Source organism: Cucurbita pepo, chromosome LG17 (genome assembly GCF_002806865.2).
Source record: "Cucurbita pepo subsp. pepo cultivar mu-cu-16 chromosome LG17, ASM280686v2, whole genome shotgun sequence".
NCBI classification, from domain to species: domain Eukaryota; kingdom Viridiplantae; phylum Streptophyta; class Magnoliopsida; order Cucurbitales; family Cucurbitaceae; genus Cucurbita; species Cucurbita pepo.
In genome coordinates this window covers 2962031-2981532 of record NC_036654.1, presented here as the reverse complement: position 1 = coordinate 2981532, position 19502 = coordinate 2962031, and the positions used below count along the sequence as shown (strand labels likewise).

General features: G+C 35.0%; 2 protein-coding genes across 2 annotated transcripts; one reads left to right on the top strand and one right to left on the bottom strand.

Annotated features, from left to right (window-relative positions):
• Nucleotides 1-467: 467 nt before the first annotated feature.
• On the top strand, nt 468-14918 carry LOC111778618 (Golgi to ER traffic protein 4 homolog). The gene is made up of 12 exons (XM_023658548.1): nt 468-738; nt 1258-1337; nt 1666-1744; nt 6015-6096; nt 6874-7024; nt 7251-7341; nt 7828-7911; nt 8737-8783; nt 13761-13889; nt 14168-14252; nt 14341-14421; nt 14608-14918. The coding sequence occupies exons 1-12, from the start codon at nt 664-666 to the stop codon at nt 14617-14619; spliced, it is 996 nt and encodes a 331-aa protein (XP_023514316.1). The 5' UTR covers nt 468-663; the 3' UTR covers nt 14620-14918.
• Nucleotides 14919-17473: 2555 nt separating this feature from the next.
• Nucleotides 17474-19502, bottom strand: LOC111778617 (cell number regulator 6-like). Its single transcript, XM_023658547.1, has 4 exons — nt 19395-19502; nt 19194-19308; nt 18845-19110; nt 17474-17778 (listed from the first exon to the last, which is right to left on the bottom strand). The coding sequence occupies exons 1-4, from the start codon at nt 19500-19502 to the stop codon at nt 17560-17562; spliced, it is 708 nt and encodes a 235-aa protein (XP_023514315.1). The 3' UTR covers nt 17474-17559.

Genomic DNA, 19502 nt, shown 5'->3' with positions numbered 1-19502 from the left:
AAAATCCATAAGATCGAGAAAAACGTTAATATGCTCAGCCACAGAACACAGAAAGGACTGTAATTCCATGAACTTGAAAGACTCACACTACCATTATCTTCAAAATTTATAAGAAATTCGGTCACATGTAGCATAACCACTCTTAAGAGACAAAACAAAACACTTCTCTCCCGTGCGCAACTTTAATGTATATATTAATCTACTAGATGTTGAATGTTGTGTAAATGGATATTAGGTGGTAAACTAAAATCGCGTAGTGTTGGATGAAAGTGTCCCACATTGGTTAATTTAGGGAATGATGATGGATTTATAATCAAATAATTTGAGACCTCTTGGGAAGCCTAAAGCAAAGCCTGGAGAGCTTATGTTCAGAGTGGACAATATATACAATATTTAGGAAAAAATAATTAAAAAAAAAAAATCTAAAAAGTCCCGAAGGTTTGTGACTCCGGTGGCAGAGAATGAGAAAACTATTTTAGGAACCTATCCTGTGTTATGAAAAATAAGCTTTCTCTACGAAGGGGTTCAATTTCATAGAACGAAGAAACCTTCCCAACACAACCTCCATTTTCTTTTCATTCGAAATCCCTGCTTTTGTTCTTCTTTCTTGAAGGATCATAAACTAAAATATCAGTTTCTTCTGGGATCATTATTCGATTCAAAATGAGTCCGCACCCGTTGCAGAAGACGATGTCCCGCGCGAGATCCAGTCGAATTGTACTGCCTCCGGTTCAAGAGGTAATTATTGAATGTTCAGGATCCTTTTCCTTCTTCTTGTTCACTTCTATGTTGTTTAAGAACGAATTCGAGCCTTCCATGGGAAATTAGAGTGTTGGTTAGAATTTTAAGACCAATTTCAGTTTTAGCGTTTCGTTTAGTTACTATTTCTTATGATTTGTTTTCACTCAAATTCAGAAATTACATAACGTTTTGTTTTCGAAATTATTATCAATTTCTGACCGGAAGAGAAGAAAAGTGATGCACGAATCATTGAGGATGTCGTGTTCGGAATCAAAAGAATGAAAGTTTCATTGATTATGTGAGTTGAATTTTGTAATGTACTCCGGCATTATTGAAAAAAAAAAAAAAAACGCAATTACTGATGTAAGAAACCACTCTTTTAGTTCATTCAACAGAAACCTTGTCCTCCAGTCAAACTGTACATTGTGTTTCTGTCTATTTTTTCTTTTTCTTTTTCCACCCTGAGTCGAGGAAATATTTTAGACTGCATTAACTTCTTTGGAACTGTTATTACAGCATATTATGAAAATAGATGACGTTATCGACGACGGTGACTACTACGGGGCTCAACAAATGTATAAATCTGTCAGTTCAAGGTACAGTATACCATCTTCATATGGTTTTGATCGATTTAAAAAAAAATTCCTTTCAAATTAGTATGCAAAATGGACACACGGTATGTGACTCTGATTTGTAGAATAGTAATGCTGATTAGTAGATAACAATACTACCATTACGTCTGCTGTACTGCTTCTAGTTAATCTGGATTCAGCCTTACTGGCAATTACTATCTATCACAAATGCTAATAGACTTGAGCCTTTTCAAATATTGTTAAAACTGACCTTCACTCAATTGATAATGCAAAAATGGGGGTTTGGTCAATCAAACTGCACGTGCATGAACATCTGCTTGTCTCGTTACAGATACGTGGCTGCAGAAAAGTACTCTGAAGCCTTGGAAATTCTTCTGTCAGGGGCTTGCTCCCAGTTGAAACATGAGCAGGTCAAAGCTAGTTGCATCTTTTCTGCGTATGTAATTGCTGGATTGGATGTTCTTTTTGCATTTGTAGAACAATGTTTCATTATTTTAACACTCTTAATGACCCAATTGCTTAGGCCTTGAAATTTCAACTTCATTTCGTTGCCCATGTTTGAAGTCCTCTTCTCTAGAGAACAGGAGAAACTCAAAACTGTAGTATGGTACTTCTGTGACGTTTAATTGTGTTTGAAATATTATTCATGAATATAGAAATGAGACACAACATAGCAATAATGATATGACATATCCCAGAAAATAAGACATCACGCACAACAAAATAATATTAATCAGAAACCAAATTTCATCGATAATATGAAATTGAAAGGGGAGATAAAACAAAGCAACAAAGGTGTTACAGGAAAACAATAGCAGAAGGGGAGTAATNAAAAAAAAAAAAAAAAAAAAAAAAAAAAAAAAAAAAAAAGAAAAAACAAAGAAGAAGAAGAAGAAGAAGAAGAAGAAGAAACTCCAGCTCTAGGGAGTTACAAAACTAAGGCTTCCATCCTTAGGATCCTTGTTTTTCCATGCAGTCATTCTAATAAAAACTTTGAATATAGGCTCCCTCAAAAGTTTATAAAATGAAATCAAATGTCTAACAAAAACAAGTTTCTCAAAAGGAAAGTAGTCATGTCTTACAGATTGCTCACATCACCTCTATCCTTGTCAAATACAGCACCATCAGTTTGATGATATTGTCTGAAAAACTATAACCTTATACTTTAGTTTATCCTTAGATAGTCTCCAATTTATTACTAGTAGTCCATTTTCATCTTGAATCGTCTTGGGATGCTTGTTCTTAAAGCTTCAATTCTTTGGGTGGGGTTTCTTTTGGTTTTTTTTTTCCCTTCTTCTGTGGGTTCCCTCTCCAAAGCCCTCTTTGTTTTCTTCCTTGTGGAAGGTTAGAGTTCTGAGGACGGTTAGATTCTTTGTCTAGTACATTTTGCATTGGAGGATTAAGACTATTGAATATTCAGAGTTTTTTTCCCCATGTTGTTGGATCTGTAGTGGTGTTTTGTGTAAGTGTGCTTTAAGAGTTCGGATAGTATTCTGGAGTTTCTATTTATCTACCTTGATTTGGGGCACTTTNTTTTTTTTTTTTTTTTTTTTTTTTTTTTTTTTTTTTTTTTTTTTTTTTTTTTTTTGAGGACTTTTGGTATCTCAGCGAACGATTGTTTCACACTAGATTATTATAAGTTCAATGCCTACAAACTATACTCCAATTAACTAGAGTCTTCCTTCCCTCCTTTGAAGGCCCTTTCCATGAGTCGTATGCATTTTTCATGGTTCTTGTTAACTTCCCTAGGCCATTTGAATACACAAATATAGTAGTGAGGGACTCATGATAATACCGTGTTTCTGAGGCTCAACCTCCTGCCTTTGGAGAAAACAAGATTACTTCATTTGGCGAGTTTGAAGTAAGCATTCTCTTCAACTGGTTTCCAGAATTGTTTCTAGTGAATGAGTTTATGGATTAATAGGTTAGCAATTAAAAAATGAAGGGTCTATTAATGTTTTGTTTGTGATTGCCTTTCTAGTCTCTTTTGAGGCCATTAATGGGGTGTTCTTTTGATCCTTTTTTACTTCGCTTGGAGATTTATCTCCTTGGCCTTTAGATTGTGTTTGTTCTGTTACTTTTGATGCTGTATAAATGAAATATACAATATACATAGTTCCATCAGTTCCAAACAAACATTAATACACATTAACAAAAAAGTACAATTATTTAGTCACTTTTGGTCAAAAACCGAGGATAAGAGAAACCATTTTTATTTGTGACTATATGACGATTCAAGAAAAAAGAAAAAAGAAAAGAAAAAATCCAAAAAAAATAATAACAATTAAATCAAAGTTCTATTTTGATAAATCCCAAAAAGTGTGCCAGGCGTGGATTGCATATAGGTTCAGGTGAGACACCACCTAATGCTTAAAGCAACTTTTTTGTTTGGATCTCGGGTTACAAATAAAAATTTAAAAGAACTCATCTTTAACCCATCTCACTCTTGCCTTTTGCCTCCAACTATTTCTTTCCTAACAATCTTTGTGANCTTTTTTTTTTTTTTTTTTTTTTTCTTTTTTCATTCATTCTAAGATCACGATATTAGTCAACAGGTCCTTGGAGAAGCATATCATGGGGTTCTAATGCAAGAAGTTGATGGCAGATTAGGCATAGAGAACCTAAGGGTTCATAATAAGGTCTTCTTGGCTAAGTGGCTGTGACGCTTTCCTTGCGCGCTTGACTCCGTGTGGCACAGGATTATTGTGAGCGAGTATGGTTATCATCCTCATGACTAGTTCTCAAACAAGGCTTTCAAAGGCATTTCCAAGAACCATGGAAGACACTTTTAGATAGTTTTCCTTGCGCAGGATTATTGTGAGCAAGTATGGTTATCATCTTCATGAGTGGTCCTCAAACAAGGCTTTCAAAGGCATTTCCAAGAACCTTGGAAGGCACTGTTGGATAGTTTTCCTTGTTTTTCTTCTTTTATCCTTAGTGTGTTGGTGATTGGAGGGCTACTTATTTTTGTGTGGATAAAGTGGTTGGGGGATAGACCCCTAGACTCCGTTTCCGTTTTCTCTCGGTTGTACCTGTTAGGAACCACGAACCTCCACAATGGTATGATATTGTCAACTTTGAGCATAAGCTCTCACGGCTTTGTTTTTGGTTTCCTCAAGAGGTCTTATACCAATGAAGATGTATTCAAATACTTATATAAACTCACGATCATCTCCTTGGCTTCGTTTTCATTTTTCCTCAGTTGTACCTGTTAGGAATCACGAACCTCCACAATGGTATGATATTATCCACTTTGAGCATAAACTCTCCTGCTTTGTTTTTGGTTTCCCCAAAAACTCACATACCAATGAAGATGTATTCCTTACTTATAAACCTATGATCATCCCCTTAGTTAGCCAATGTGGGACTCCCTCCCAACAATTCTTAGCAGTACCAAACATCTTCTATGAGAAATTGTTTTGTGGGACTTCTCTCATCTTGAGAACACTCTTGATCTTGGGTTTGCTACGGATATCATTAGCATCCTCACTTTGGTTGAGGATGCTTCATTTTAGGTGGGGAGAGGGATTCTTTGGAAGGGGTCTTTTGCCTGGTGTGGAAGGTTAGAATCTCAAGAAGGTGAAGTGTTCTACTTGGTAGATCCTACACAAAAGGATTAACGCGCCGGATAGTATTTTGAGGTTTTCACCTGGGATGATGGGTCCGCACAATTGTATCCTTTGTAGAGTCGCGACTGAGGACTTAGATTCCTTTGGAGAGTTTTTATTGAAGATTTGTAAAGGAGACTTGGAAAATGTAGTAAAGGAGCATTTTTGCTTTCCTCCGAGGGCTAAGTTTCTATGCAATTCTATATAGTTTAGATTGCATGTTTGGAATCATTAAAGCTTGACATGATCGACCTTGCTTGTGGAGTGATTCGAATCTCAATCAAGTGTTCTTGCCTTGAGATATTTGATCAACAAGGTAATTCAAATTTTACTTTCTCTTGGAGTGATTCCTTATCATTAGGGCTAAGTTTCCTTACCTTTTCCTTTAGCCAATGGCTAAGTTTCTTTGCAATTCTATATAGTTTAGGTTGCATGTTTAGAATTGTTCGAGCTAGACATGATCAATTTTGCTTGTGGAGTGATTCGAATCTCAAACAAGTGTTCTTGCCTTGAGATATTCGATCAAAAAGGTAATCCGAATCTTACTTCCCTAGTAGCGATTCCTTATCATTTGGTATCAAAGCTTTTCCTTGGGTTGATTCCTTATCATCTTGGCACAATTTTTTTTGCCTAGAAAGACCTCTTTCCATCTCCTAGTTCATTCTCTTTGTGTGTTGTTGTTTTGGTTGTGTTTCTGAGATCTGAGATCTTGGTTCACTTATGTTGCTTCTCTTGATTTTTCTTTGTTTCGTTTATTTATTTTTGGGGTTTTATAAACTTGTTTATTAGAATGTCTATAGATTGATCAATTTATTATCATTTTTTTTCACTTGATGGATCCTATGCTTCTGCCACTGTCTCGATGCCCCCCTCCCCCCCAACAAAAAATAATAAGAATAACGATAAAAGTCTACTTTTCATGGGAATTTTGTGCTTTCTAGTTGAAAAATTGATGTGTTTGTTCTATTAATACTAATGCTTTTAGGGTTTGTGTGGAAACGAAACAATGCTTTTTGAAGTTCACAATTTTTATCAACCTAGTTTTAAATGGCTAACAGTTACTACTTTTCAGGTTACATGTGGAGCAGAGCTTGCTGTGTTATTCGTGGAGACGCTTGTTAAAGGGAAAGTTCCTTGTGATGATAATACACTTGGTGAGTTCCTTTGACGTGCTTGGCTGTATTTCTTTTATAAGAGATATTGAGGGTGTTATTGGGATGGATATGAGGAGTTGCATAATTGTAATTACATAGGAAGTTCTCAACAAAAAAGTTATGTACAAAAATTACCGTTGGTTAGACTGTATCGTTAAATAGAGTGGGTTGTATGTTTGAAAGTTAACCGAATTTGGGATGACCCATTGTGAAACTTAGGAGGGAGATAGCTCTCTGAAAGGATATTGAATTTTAATTTCTCTTATTGCAATAACCTTTCAGCGTTGTTCTCTTATGATCTGAATTCCATCGTTTTCCCATTGCAGTTTTAGTTGCTTGTTATTCAGTATTTGCATTCCAATTTTCAATTTTTAATTTGAGATTCAGTTGTTTTCAGATTCAGTCTTTTGAGAGGTTTTCTTTATATAGATTATTTGCCTATTTTGGGTTGCTTTTATTTCCTTTGTCCTCTACTGTTTTTGTTTCTCACTTGCAGAATTTGTATCTTTCAATCATTAGTCTCTCTTACCATCTTATTAATGGAAAATTTTGTTTCTTGTTAAAAACAAAAGTTTCTTTTTGATAACTTCGTCATTTGTTTCTTCAGCTCTTTCTTAGGCAAGTCTATTTGAGGATTAAATTGATAACCCAATATGGAAGATATATATATATATATATATATATATATATATATACACACACTACCTTTAGTTGTCTACTGTTGCTTATGAAGTTGTAATGCTCATCTTTTCACAATTATGACAAACATTATGTTAGGTCGTGTCAGGAAAATTTACGAGAATTTCCCTCAGATTCCTTTGCCTCAACAATTGGGGGAAGATGATGATGTGCAACAGCTTTCTGAAGCACTTGGTGCCGCTAAAACTCGTGTAGAAGGATGTTCTTCCTTTTTGAAAGCAGCTTTAAAGTGAGTCATTGTTCATTTTCTTCCCAGTAATTAGCCATATCTACATTGGGAATATGCAAAATAAAAAAGAAAAATGAGTATCTTATTTTAAAACTGCAACTGTTTGAACTATATCATACATTCATAGTGATTAAGTTAGATTTTGCTGTCTCATTCAATCAGTTATGAATAATCCTTGTGTACTAAAAAGGAGAACATGCTTTCTACAAATCCTTAAATATATCAGGTGGTCTATGGAGTTTGGATCGCATAGGAGTGGATCTCCGGAAATTCATATCATGCTTGCTACATATGTATATTCTGAGTCACCAGAAGTGGTAGGTTTGACCAGAGTATCACTCTTTTATCTACTTGTTCTTTGTTTTATAAGAATTTTTGTGCTCTATGAGTATGACGAGTACATTTAAATGCAAATGCAGGCTTAATGTTACTTCAGTCTCTTTAGGGATAGAATAGTTTGTTACTTCAGTGTCTAATTTCTATCATGTCAAAAAATTTAGAATTGTCGTATCTGACTTGTTAATAGAAACAAGATGTAGCATTTCGAGAATGATTGTTATTTGATTTTTTAGCTAGGCTCCAAGACCATTTTGATAATTTTCTTTGTAGCCTAGCATGACAAATTTTTCTTTGAGTATGTAATTTGGCAATGAGAAGTTGTACTGCTGCTGTAAGAATTTTCTGCCATTTCAACCACTCAATATGATGTTGAAACGTGATCTAGGAACATGAGTGATGAAACTGTTGTTGCTTGTCCACCTTTACTGGTTTAATAGTATCTTCCAGTATTCTACTTGTTGCAGGACATGACCAGAGTATCATATCATTTTGTTCGAGGAAATAATCCCGAGATGTTTGCTTCTATATTAGTGAATTTTGTGGGCAAGGTTATCAAATCTTTCTTTATCACTCATTTTTCAAGGATCAGTATACAATTTTCATTAAGTCATATTTATTGTCGTGGTTGAAGTAAGGTTTTAGTCATGTGTTATGCTAATTGCTCCCTAAATAATTATGTTCCTAAAGCGTATTTCTTTTTCTTTACATAACTTGTTGCCCGTACACCTTTTACACCTTTTAATAGTCATTCAGTTGAAGTACTTGTACAGCCATTAATCTATATTTTCCAAAGATAGTTTAGTGTAATTTCTTATTTACTAATGACATGAAAGAATTCAAGGTTGATGAAGACCAAAATGTTGAGGTCGATTTAATGGAAATTTTGATGGAAGCATTGATAAAATATCAACGTTATTTTCGTAAAAAATAATAAAAATTACTCGTAACAATATGTTTAAATTAATAAGTAATTAATATTTATATTCATCTTACCAAAATTTTGTTAATATTTGCCACAACTTGGAGCATAACTCATTTAGTTGATGCATATATCTTCAATAAAAAAGTTAGTGGTTCGAAACCTCACTCTTACATGTTGAACTAAAAAAATATATTTTGTTAATATGTATTTTTTTATTTTGTCAATTGTACTGTAGAATGGAAATATTGACATTATCATATATTTAAACCTCGATTATAAGTAGTGGGAGTACATGTTTTTGGTGTTCTCTATTTTCCGGAGTAAAAATGATCAAAATTATTTGTTTTGTCTTGTGAGCTCTAGTACTTTGCCTAGGAGATCATTTTGTTATCTGTTTTGTTGTTCTATTTCGTGTAATTAACTGAGCCAGTGCATTTTTCCAACACTGCAGTGTTATCCAGGTGAAGATGATATGGCTATTGCACGGGCTGTTTTGATGTAAGATTATCAAAAGTCGTTTATACTTAAGACCACTTGAAAATTCTCGAATCATGGAAATTCTGAAGGGTTCAAGAATATGGGAGAAATCACGAATTAAAAATATGGACAAATATTTACACAGCAAATCTATTGAAAATTATGGAAATGTTATCATATGGATGTAGTGTATAGGGTGAAGAACTTGTGTCCCAAGGGCTACATTATTATTTTTACAAGTTCAATGGCATTAAAATGGAAAATAATTTAAATTGTGGCTATAAATTATGACACTTGAACTACTGTTTCATAAAGCATGTATATAGTATGGACCTAGCAATGCAACAATGGAACATTGTTAAGAAGCCTCTGAGTGATGGTCCTTTTGCACATGTATTTTTTTCACTCCATTGGACGCTTAGAATTATATATCTGGAGGTGTTTGTTTGGTGAGGAATAGGCACTTGGATAGATACTTGAAGGTAGTTCAGGATGTTACTTATCTTTTTGCTTTCATATTGAAAGATTATAGAGGTTTTTTCTCTTCTTGAAAATGATAGTTTGCAATTGGTCTTTTACATGAGCTGCCATGAGTTGGTCTGGTGGTCAATAGGATTTTGTTAATAAAACAAGGCTTAGAGGAAATTAGGTTGAAGCCATGGTGGCCATGTAGAATTTCTCACTTATTTATTTATTATTATTGCTCTTTTTTTTTTTAATTTTTATTTATTTATATATATATATATATATATAAGAAACAACTTTTCATTGATATATGAAAAGGAAGGAAAGCATTCAAGGTCACAAATTCCCAGTGGGATCGAAGAAAAAACAATACAAGAAGAAATAAGCCTAAAAAATACAAGAGAATAAAACAATGAAAAGTAACTAGCGATTGAAATAAAAATACAGCCAAAAATTTGCAATTAAGTTCTGCCACTTCAGCTGTAAGTGCAGAAACTTTTTCTGGAGGAAAGTAGAACAAAGACACTAGGGCTTGAAATTCAAGAAATTAAAAAAAGCAGCTTGAGAAAATGAAGCCAAGAATGTGTGACCATGAAAGACACATGGTCAAATGAGTTTTTTTCTTGAATAAATGTTTGAACATTTGGCAACAAAATGGTCTTTAATAACCTTGACTGTTGAGAAAATCCCATGATTAAAGTTTCTCATGCTAGAACGGTCTAATGTTGAATATCGCCATAACGGAGGGGAAAATTTCTAATAACAAATATTCCCCTCTACTTTATCAAATAAGGAGACCAATTGTTTGGGAGAAATTTCTTAGTGAACCACCAAAGTATTGCCCTATAGCTTCGAAAAAAAGAACCTTTCCAGTAGCAAAGGTACATTATGAAATCCGTCCTCTGTAGCTATTGTTGAATGGATGCTCAATTTTCAAATTAAGATTACCAATAAGCATCCACTTATCATCAAAACTTATTCTCAATAAACCATCATCAATCTTTACCAAAACCTTGTCATCTATGAATGGATTTAATAAAATTCTGGACTGGAAATAATATTCTGAGGTGATTTGCACCTCTTTCCTGACCAGGCATCCTAGAAATCGCCCAGAGGGAATTGAGATTCATATCCACTATTTCCTTCTCTTTCCTTGCCTAAAAGGAAGAAATTACAGGGGGCACTGCTTTCAAAAAGTCCAGACTTTGAATGTGGCATGGATTCTGTTTAGTCGCATTTGCTTGACTTCTGGAGGATAACTTACTTTTCACCGATTCTTCCTGTAACGTTGCTGCTTTCTTAGATTGATGAGAAAATTCACACTAAAAACTTCATCTCCAAGAGTTTTAAGATAAAATCTCTTACCATTTTCCAAAATACAAGCCATCCTTTCGTGTCAAAACCAGTAGGAATATGTACAAGCTTTCTTCCCCTCGAGGAAGGCTAAACAGTACATTCAAAGTGACAACCATTGAATGAACAAAATCTAGACAGCCAGATGGTCCCAAAAATGAGTAAGCTGGCATAAGAGGAAGGTTGAAAGGATAATCTTCTTGTTGTTTGTTCACATTTTCCATGAAAAACTCAACATTTTCACACCAATGTGGAAATCAATATTACGTTTGCAATAACTCATTATTGCCATTGAACCAAAAAAAATGCAAATCAATCGACTTTGAATAATGAAATCTTGATAAGAAAAGTCCTTGAGAATATCAGACTAGGAGAGCTGACGGGTGGAAGGTTGAACTGAGAAAATGCAGGCAACAGTAAGAGGGTAGGCGTGGTTGTGGTCAACGGTGAGGTGGTATGGGGCGGAGGAGGAAGAGGGGTTGCGATAAAAGAGAAGAAGAATAGGAAGTAAAAAAGAAGAAAAATGGACAAATGGACAAAGGCAGTAAATTTTATGAAATCTTCGGGGAGTGGGTGAGGAAGAATGGACAGAAACAACGCCAGAGGCTTGAATTGGGTGAAGAGGGTTGAGGTTGGGGGTTAGGGAGGGGGAGTGATTATGGTTTAGGAAAAGGTGTGGAGGCGGCCTGAATAGGGTTTAAGAAAAGGATCAGAGGCAATGCAAGAACGGATGGGGAAGGTGCGACGGTCGGAGGCGATTCTAGTGCTATGAGGTATAGCGGTTTTCTTGAGCAAGCTAGATTTATGCCTGTGTAGTCACTTAGGATTTAATATCTTACGAGTTACCTTGACAGCCAAATGCAATAAGGTCAAATGATTGTATTGTGATAATATTTGAGGTGCACGAAAGTTGCTCAGACACTCATGGGTATTAGGAGAAAAATCCTTTACATGACAATGCAAGGCTATTCTTGTGGGCTCAAGGATAATTCTCAATCTCATCCTGAATTCGAAAAATTAAAGATTTGGGTGGAGATCAAAAGTAAAATATTCTTGTAGGATCAGGATTTTGGAGGGACATCATCTTAATTGAGCATGTCATTTGAAGTCATTTTACGTCTTTGAGCTTTTGCGTTGACTGCAATGTTTGTGCTTTGTTCTTTTCCCAATGGGCCTTCTCATTTGATCCTCCTAACCTCTGAACACTGTGTCCCTCGTGCTTGGAACTTTGAAAGTTTTCCTACAAAGATTAAATGGAAGTCCTTCATGTTGATAGACAAAAATCATAGAGGAATCGGAGTAAGAATTGTTGAGTTCAATAAAGTTAACATTTACATCATCTCCATCCATTGGAATTGTGATAAACTGGCTTTGTGAAACCTTCCAGCTACTTTTCTCTACTCCTCTCAACCAAGAATTGTTCAAGAAGCGAAAAAACATTTTTTTTTTCTAGGATAACAAGGGAGTAACTTTTGTCAAGTTGTCAAGCATGAAAACTGCATAGGCTTGTTATCTCTGTTTAAGAGAATAATATTGATTTGCCTTCTTTCTACAAGCTGCTTGTACCATGACTAGCTCAAAATTAGGGGTTGTTTGTCGTTTAGAGGCGAATTTACAATAATTGTCTTAAAATTAAAGAATCTTTGACAAAGTTCCTTAGCTTCCTAGTACACCCTTAACCCTTCACCCTTACAAGGCCATTTAAAATATGAAAATAGAGACCAGCTTGCATGTTCGCAAAAAGGTTGGAGATCGAGTTGATGTATTTGATCTTCTTTTTGAATTTTGAAATGTGAGCAAACACTTTTAACCAGTTGACATGCCTCCTTATTGAAATTGGATAACAGTTAGGAAAATCCATATTTTTCTGTGGAACTTGGAGACTTCCAACATTATTCCGTCCTCTATAAGCAGCAGACATACCATCTTGGAGATATGTATGTGAGGTCAGGTGCTAGAACTTCAATTGAAAATTCTCAATAGGAGTCCAATCTGTTTGCTTGCAAGGGTTCGTGGATACCTGTCGATCATAAACATGGAATGAGGCCTTAGCAAGTGGGAAGGCAAGTAGGAAATCTTGAATGCTTGGCCATGCCATTGCCTTGTTTCTGCCTTTGGATTATAACCACCATTTCATTTCAAACTTTCTGGGTAAGATGGGGCTGCGGGTACTGGAGGTTTATTCTTTTCCTGGAACCTCTCTTTGTGAGAGGTTGATTGGTTCCAATTCTGTCGGTGTGCTGCTCCTGGATAATCTAAAATAAGAGAGAAGAAAGAGAACCAACTTTGTTTATTGTCTTCTGATGAGATGAGTACGCCAGCNAAAAAAAAAAAAAAAAAAAAAAAAAAAAAAAAAAAAAAAAAAAAAAAAAAAAAAAAAAAAAAAAAAGAAAGAAAAGGAAAAACCCATAGATGTTTGTAAATTTTTCCAGCCAAGGGATGTAATCATCTCAACAGATTTCACAGAAAAATTCTTTGTGAGAGCAGGGGTCTTTTGTAAGGGTGCTGAAAGATGAAGCAAGCCATTGGAAGGAGTTCCATGTAAGGGCAAGGGAATGGGAGGAGTTTCTGACTCGCGCTGTGATTTTTGCTCTGCTTTCTCATGAGAGTTCAAAAGCAATGGTGAAGGATTTACAATCAATAGGAATGGGTGGAGTAGTTCCAAGGCCATTGTAAAGTGGCGACAGCCAGTCACTGGAAATGGTGGTCAGAAGTTGAGGCGATGTAAAGGTGGTTAAGCATGGGAGAAGGGAGAGGAGAGAGCATAGCGATATTTGGTTTGAGTGTGTGGACAACTTTTGAATGATAATTTATCACTATATTCATTGATATACTTGATTGAAATTCAGATATTGATGTTGAAATCAATATTTAAACTGTTAGTTAGGACGGATACATTTAATGATATAGCTATCTTATTAGTTTTAATGGTCTTCAACTTCAGTCAAAGATAGAGTTTATATTTTCCCGAACTATTATGGGATAGAAGATGGGATCCAAAACATAGTAAAAGGCTATGAAAGGAAGCTTTTTTTAAGGACTTGAAATTTTTGTACATTCAATGTGAGAGTGCAGAGTTGTGTGGATATACTAGCTCCATCTCTGTCAATGCATCTATATGGAATTTATTTCAAATTTATATGGTTATAAAACGAGTGAAATGCATTTGTTTTTATGTAGGTACTTGTCTCTTGGTAATCTAAGGGATGCTAATCGTTTAATTGATGAGTTAAAGAAGCACGAAGAACGTGAGGAACTTGAGTTCCCTGATTCAGAATTGATTGAGTTTATCATATATCTTTTGCTGACGTAAGTCCATTTACTTCGTTTTGAATAAACTAGCCAACAATATATCTACTTCAGCAGATGTAAAGCATCGAGTGCGAACCATGATGGTAATAAAATCAATTTAGTGAGAAAAGATTAGTTCTTTCTTTGTTTCTTTCTTTTTTTGGTCATTGTCTTAGAACCGTCAAGTAGTGTTACATTTAGTCTTGCTTGCTGGTTAAATTTTTAGTGTGACTTCTTCTGGATTCTTTCTATGAGGGGTTATGCTTTATGAGCGAACTTAAAATATGGCTTTGCAGGTTGCAAAGAGATGCTTTGCCTCTTTTCAACATGCTGAGGGCGAATTACAAGCCAAGTATTGAGAGAGAACCTGCCCTAAATGAGGTGCAACTCCTGCATTTGTTTGAGATGAAGTTGTGGAAAGTTGGTTGGTTTTAAATAATCGGATTCTAACTTTAGCATTTTGCTTCAGTTTCTTGATGAAATTGCAGAGAAGTTCTATGGAGTACGGCGCAGAAATCCCTTACAAGGGATCTTCGGAGATTTCTTGAAGGTGATTTTTAGTGCCTCGTAAACTTTGTTCCACTAGATGCTCGACTTTGGTATATTGACACATTTAATTTATCTACATCAAAATTGAACTATAGTGAGATTTGAACCTTAAAGTGTCTGTATCAATGAAAAGATTATTTGTTTTATTTACGAAAAGGAAAAGAATCTGACCATATAGATCGTGCAGATGATGGGCTGATTGATGAACGGCGGATAGTGAGGTGGTACCAGTCAGCTTCCTGCTACTGTTGTTGACTTGGGCAGTTTATTGGAGAAGCACATGTTTTGGACTTGTATCTAAGTACACTTATTGCTACGTAAGTGACCTTTTTTTTACCCTTAAACATTACAGATATATCTCTCTCGTGGAGCAGGTAATTTGGTTGGACTGGATTTTGGGAGTAATTTCTTACAGCTTGAGTTTATTTCTAGAAACAACATTTTGGACTATATTCATATTATATACTAATAAACGTGAGAATTTTGGTAATCTTTATATATTTTCAGTGTACCCTTGCTCGTAATTACAATTGGGTCAAAAGTTCATTTTATCCTTAGAGTCCCTCTTGAGCGAGTGAGTGAGATTCTGTTGTTCAAGTCTCAAAATCAACGCATAAGGGAATTTACTCATTTACGTTCTCTATATCGTAAAGATTAAATTTCATCTTGTGAAACCATGTTTTCATCTCCCAATTTGGTAAAGTTTCCAAAATAGTACGCATATTAAATCGGCTACAAAAATCACTCTCACCCATGCAAATCAAAGAACAGACCCTTGTAGGCAAAAATTCATAACTCACTCAAGCTTAAGATCGAGTCACATATGATAATTCTGTGAAATATTAATCTTTTCAATTATCATATTTTTAAAGAGAGATTAAATAATATGTGGTCTAGTCTGATACAATTTGCCTCAAATCATTTGTAACAATTATAAAGTTAGTCGTATCAATGAAACACTTTAGGTTATTACTTAAATATGATCCTTCTCTATGTCAATCACGTACATAAGATTACACTAATAACCTCACAATTTTTCAACCATGGATAATGATAAGATAAGGAATCAATACAAGGGGAATAAGATTCGGATTACCTTGTTGATTGAATATCTCAAGGCAAGAACACTTGTTTGAGATTCGAATCACTCCACAAGTAAGATCGATCATGTCTAGTTTGAATGATTCTTGTTGATCAAATATCTCAACGCAAGAACACTTGTTTGAGATTCGAATCACTCCACAAACAAGATTGATCATGTCGAGCTTGAATGATTCTACATGCAACCTAAACTACATAGAATTGCAAAGAAACTTACAAATACAACATACATGGCTTTATATAACCTCAAAATGAAACTATTAAAGGCATTCCAAGAGTTGTAACATTCATACTTAATGACCATAATTAACTATTATGTAATTGTAACCTAAAGTAAATAAAAACTCTTTAACTACATTAATGAAATACAATAACTCTAAATTGTAATCCACCCAAAATTTATAACAATCAAACTTCATTCTTCTTCAATGTGACATGAATTGAAACATCTTTTGATAATTTTGTCAACCTTTTCTTCACATTTGAAGTATATTGTATGATTGATGTCTTTTGGTTCATATCAGATAATATTAAATGGTAAATAAAATAATCAAAATTATTATTAAAAAAATTAAATAAACAATTAGGAGGCCTTAGACATAAACTCCAACCACCCTCACGAGTTCATAAACTCAGATCAAGTCAAATATGATCCTCCAATAAAATATTAATTAATGAATTTATAAATAAAGATTAAATATTTCGTAATCCAATCTTATACAAATTCATTGTATAGGATACCCACACTAACATGTTTCCGATTTGGATTAAATCATTTGTAACAATTACAAAATGAGTCGTATTAATACTTTTACCCGGATAATGCACCAAACTTTATCTATATATCATAAACCCTTTAGGATATTATTTGAACAAAATTCTTCTACATGTCAACCACATACCTTTCAAAATTATACTAATAATCTTAGATTTTTCATACGATAATATTAAATTGCAAATAAAATAATCAAAATTTTATTAAAACTTAAATTATCAATCTGAAGTTTTTGAGCATAAATCCCAACAACTTACAAAACTTAGGAACATTTGGAATTATATTAACACACGACTAGTGGCCCTATTATTAATTTGTCATGATATTTGTTTGAATTATGTGATGCATACTTCCATATTTGTTTGATTAGGATTAATATGTTGATAATGACTACATATAAGTTTTTCGAGATCATGATATAACATGTTAAATAAGCACGATTGAAATAACAATATCTATGTAGTTTTTTAAGAAATTGAAGTCATGATAATTATGGAAATATTAACGTGCATTATCTCATTCAACCACGACATTAAATGCGAGACTTAATACATGTTGTATGCCTATATGATCATGAATTACTTCTCCAACATGTTATATATAGCGTACACCCCAAAATTATTCACGTTTCTTTATTTTTCATCGATTTTTGACAAGCGTGAGTATGCGCTAGCTCATAATCAAGCCTAGGGGTTGGTTAACGATCACACCTAGTAAGTGCATGTACATGTATGTGATATCTGTGTGTAGAAAAATACTATCTTATCCATAAAAGAAAGTAAAACCCAAGAAATAGTTATAAATTTTAGGTCTTATTAGTCAAGATTCATATGGTAGTGGACCCAATCTATAAACTTTGCGCTTTAATGTCTGTTGGGTATTTCAAAAATCTTTTTTCGAAGTCCCGTAGAGATGAAGATGCATCATGAGTTGACTTATAGTGTGACTTGTCAGATACATTGGGTCATGACATTCACATAGTAACGATCATATGTTTAAGAGGAAAAGTTGGGTCATTACAATACCTAGAATCGAGTATAACACAATTGATTGATACATATATTTCGACCAAAAAGATATATGCTTAAATTGGGAGTGCCATTTGAGAATTGCACTCGATTAAAACAAAGAAGGAAGAGAATAATTGTTGGTAATAACGTTACAGATTCAAAAACACTGAACTAAAAACAAAGATTCCTAAAATATTGTCATTCCTTATAAAAGTTCCTAACTCTCCAAGGCCCATGAAGGAGTTAGTGAGTTCTAAATCGTCGTGATGGCTAGTTCTTGAGATGGCAGAGATGAAGTGGACGGTGCAGATTCATTCTGGTGGATGTTCATCGCCTGAAGGGCAGGAGGGCTGATGACTGTCATTTGCATGGCAACGTTATCAGAAAGATGGTTCCTCATTTCTCTATGCTCTTGACATAGCGCACACCAATGCATGCAGCAATGCACCAGACATGGATCGCATGGAGAGTTCTAAGAAGGTACACCAAATATTAGGGCTTACTAAAAACCTAACCATAATTTTGATAAATAACATCAAAATACCAACCCAAATAAATAATTTCAATCAATATGTAGGTTGATTTTTAGAAGTGTCCTCTTTTGCGGACCAGCGAGATCAGATGTGGGATCTCGATTCATTAGAAGTGTCCTCTTTTGCGGACCAGCGAGATCAGATGTGGGATCTCGATTCATTTTTAGAATCATTTGTAGAATTGTTCTCTTTCGAGGCCTGGCGGGAACCAATGTGGGATTCCACAATCTGCCCCGATTCATTTAAAAGTATCCTCTTTCGAGGCCTAGTGAGAACCGTTGTGGGATCTCACAATCCACCTTTCATTTTTAGAAATGTCCTCTTAGTGAGAACCAATGTGGGATCTCACAATCCACCCCGATTCATTTGTAAAAGTGTAACCTATTCCTATTCCGATCTGGCCCGATATGGAATGAACTTATAATCATGAAATCGACCCGATTATCAGATTATAATTCATTTGTAGAAATGTAACCAGCCCTATTCTGGTCTGACCTAGTATGAAATGAACTTATAATCATGAGTCAACCCTAATATGGAATGAACTTATAATCACGGAATCAACTCGATCGTAATATTATAGATTATAAGTTCATAACCTAACCCTAGCTCATTCCCATTTTATGGGTAACAAAAATGTTCTCTTTCAGGGAAGAGCGAGAACTGATGTGGAATCTCACAATCCACCCATCTTTAAGGCCCAGTATCCTCGTTGACACTCATTTCCTTCTCCAATTGATGCGGGACCCCAATCCATATGAGCAAATCGCCAGCCCAAGTCCACAGTTGCCAATATTGGCTCTTTGAGTTTTCTTTTCAGGCTTCTCGTCAAGGTTTATAAGACGCGTGGAGAAGTTTCCACACACTCATAAAGAATGTTTTCGTTTTTCTCCCTAATCGATGTGGGTCATCGTTATTAGACACAAAATTGTTAGACACAAAATTGTTTTATTATAATAGATCCGAGAAAGAATAATGAGAGAAATAAAAGGTTGTGTGTGTGACCTTAAGATGATATTTCTTCTGCAAGGACTGGCGAAACAAACCAGTATAGATACCACACATCCACCAAGCAAACAAGAGGCTTTCAGATATCAAAAAAGAAGTTTGGGGATCAATGCCATGTATAAGTGCCGTTGCCGCCGCCACTGCCATTCCTCCTTCCACACACATTGCATGGCAAACACATGCATTTTGCCACGGTATCTCCTCTTTCAGTGTCTCTACATTTTCCCCAAACAACACACATGGGCACAACATTCCTCTCCAGCCTGCACCACATCAAAATCAATCACTAGACTCGTAGTATGATATTATCAACTTTGAACATAAACTCTATTAGCAACAGTCTTACAACTCTGGGTATCTTGAAGACAACCACAAATGCCAGTGGTCCAATCTTCATCGGCTGGTGGCTGATAGCTTTCCGGTAGCGGCTGCCCACACTCCTCACATCTATGAACAATCAACTGTTTGTTGCAAGTCATTGTATATCAATATTCAACACACAACATCAATTGTTGATATATAGTAGAAGAAAAAAAGAAAAGGTGACCTGAGGCACTTGAATAGGTTGATTCAGCTCTCCAGGGGTGATATCCTCCAATGGCGCCTGATCTTTTGTCAATCTCACATACCTTGATTGCATATTACCGTCACCCAT

What these genes read in the sequence shown, in the direction of transcription:
- LOC111778618 (XM_023658548.1), top strand. Translation starts at nt 664, where the DNA reads ATGAGTCCGCACCCGTTGCAGAAGACGATGTCCCGCGCGAGATCCAGT. An exon ending in TTTTTGAAAGCAGCTTTAAA is followed by an intron (nt 7,025 to 7,250) that starts GTGAGTCATTGT and finishes TAAATATATCAG; the next exon opens with GTGGTCTATGGAGTTTGGAT. An exon ending in ATTGCACGGGCTGTTTTGAT is followed by an intron (nt 8,784 to 13,760) that starts GTAAGATTATCA and finishes GTTTTTATGTAG; the next exon opens with GTACTTGTCTCTTGGTAATC.
- LOC111778617 (XM_023658547.1), bottom strand. Translation starts at nt 19,502, where the DNA reads ATGGGTGACGGTAATATGCAATCAAGGTATGTGAGATTGACAAAAGAT. An exon ending in AACCTATTCAAGTGCCTCAG is followed by an intron (nt 19,309 to 19,394) that starts GTCACCTTTTCT and finishes TGCAACAAACAG; the next exon opens with TTGATTGTTCATAGATGTGA. An exon ending in TCTTCAAGATACCCAGAGTT is followed by an intron (nt 19,111 to 19,193) that starts GTAAGACTGTTG and finishes GATGTGGTGCAG; the next exon opens with GCTGGAGAGGAATGTTGTGC.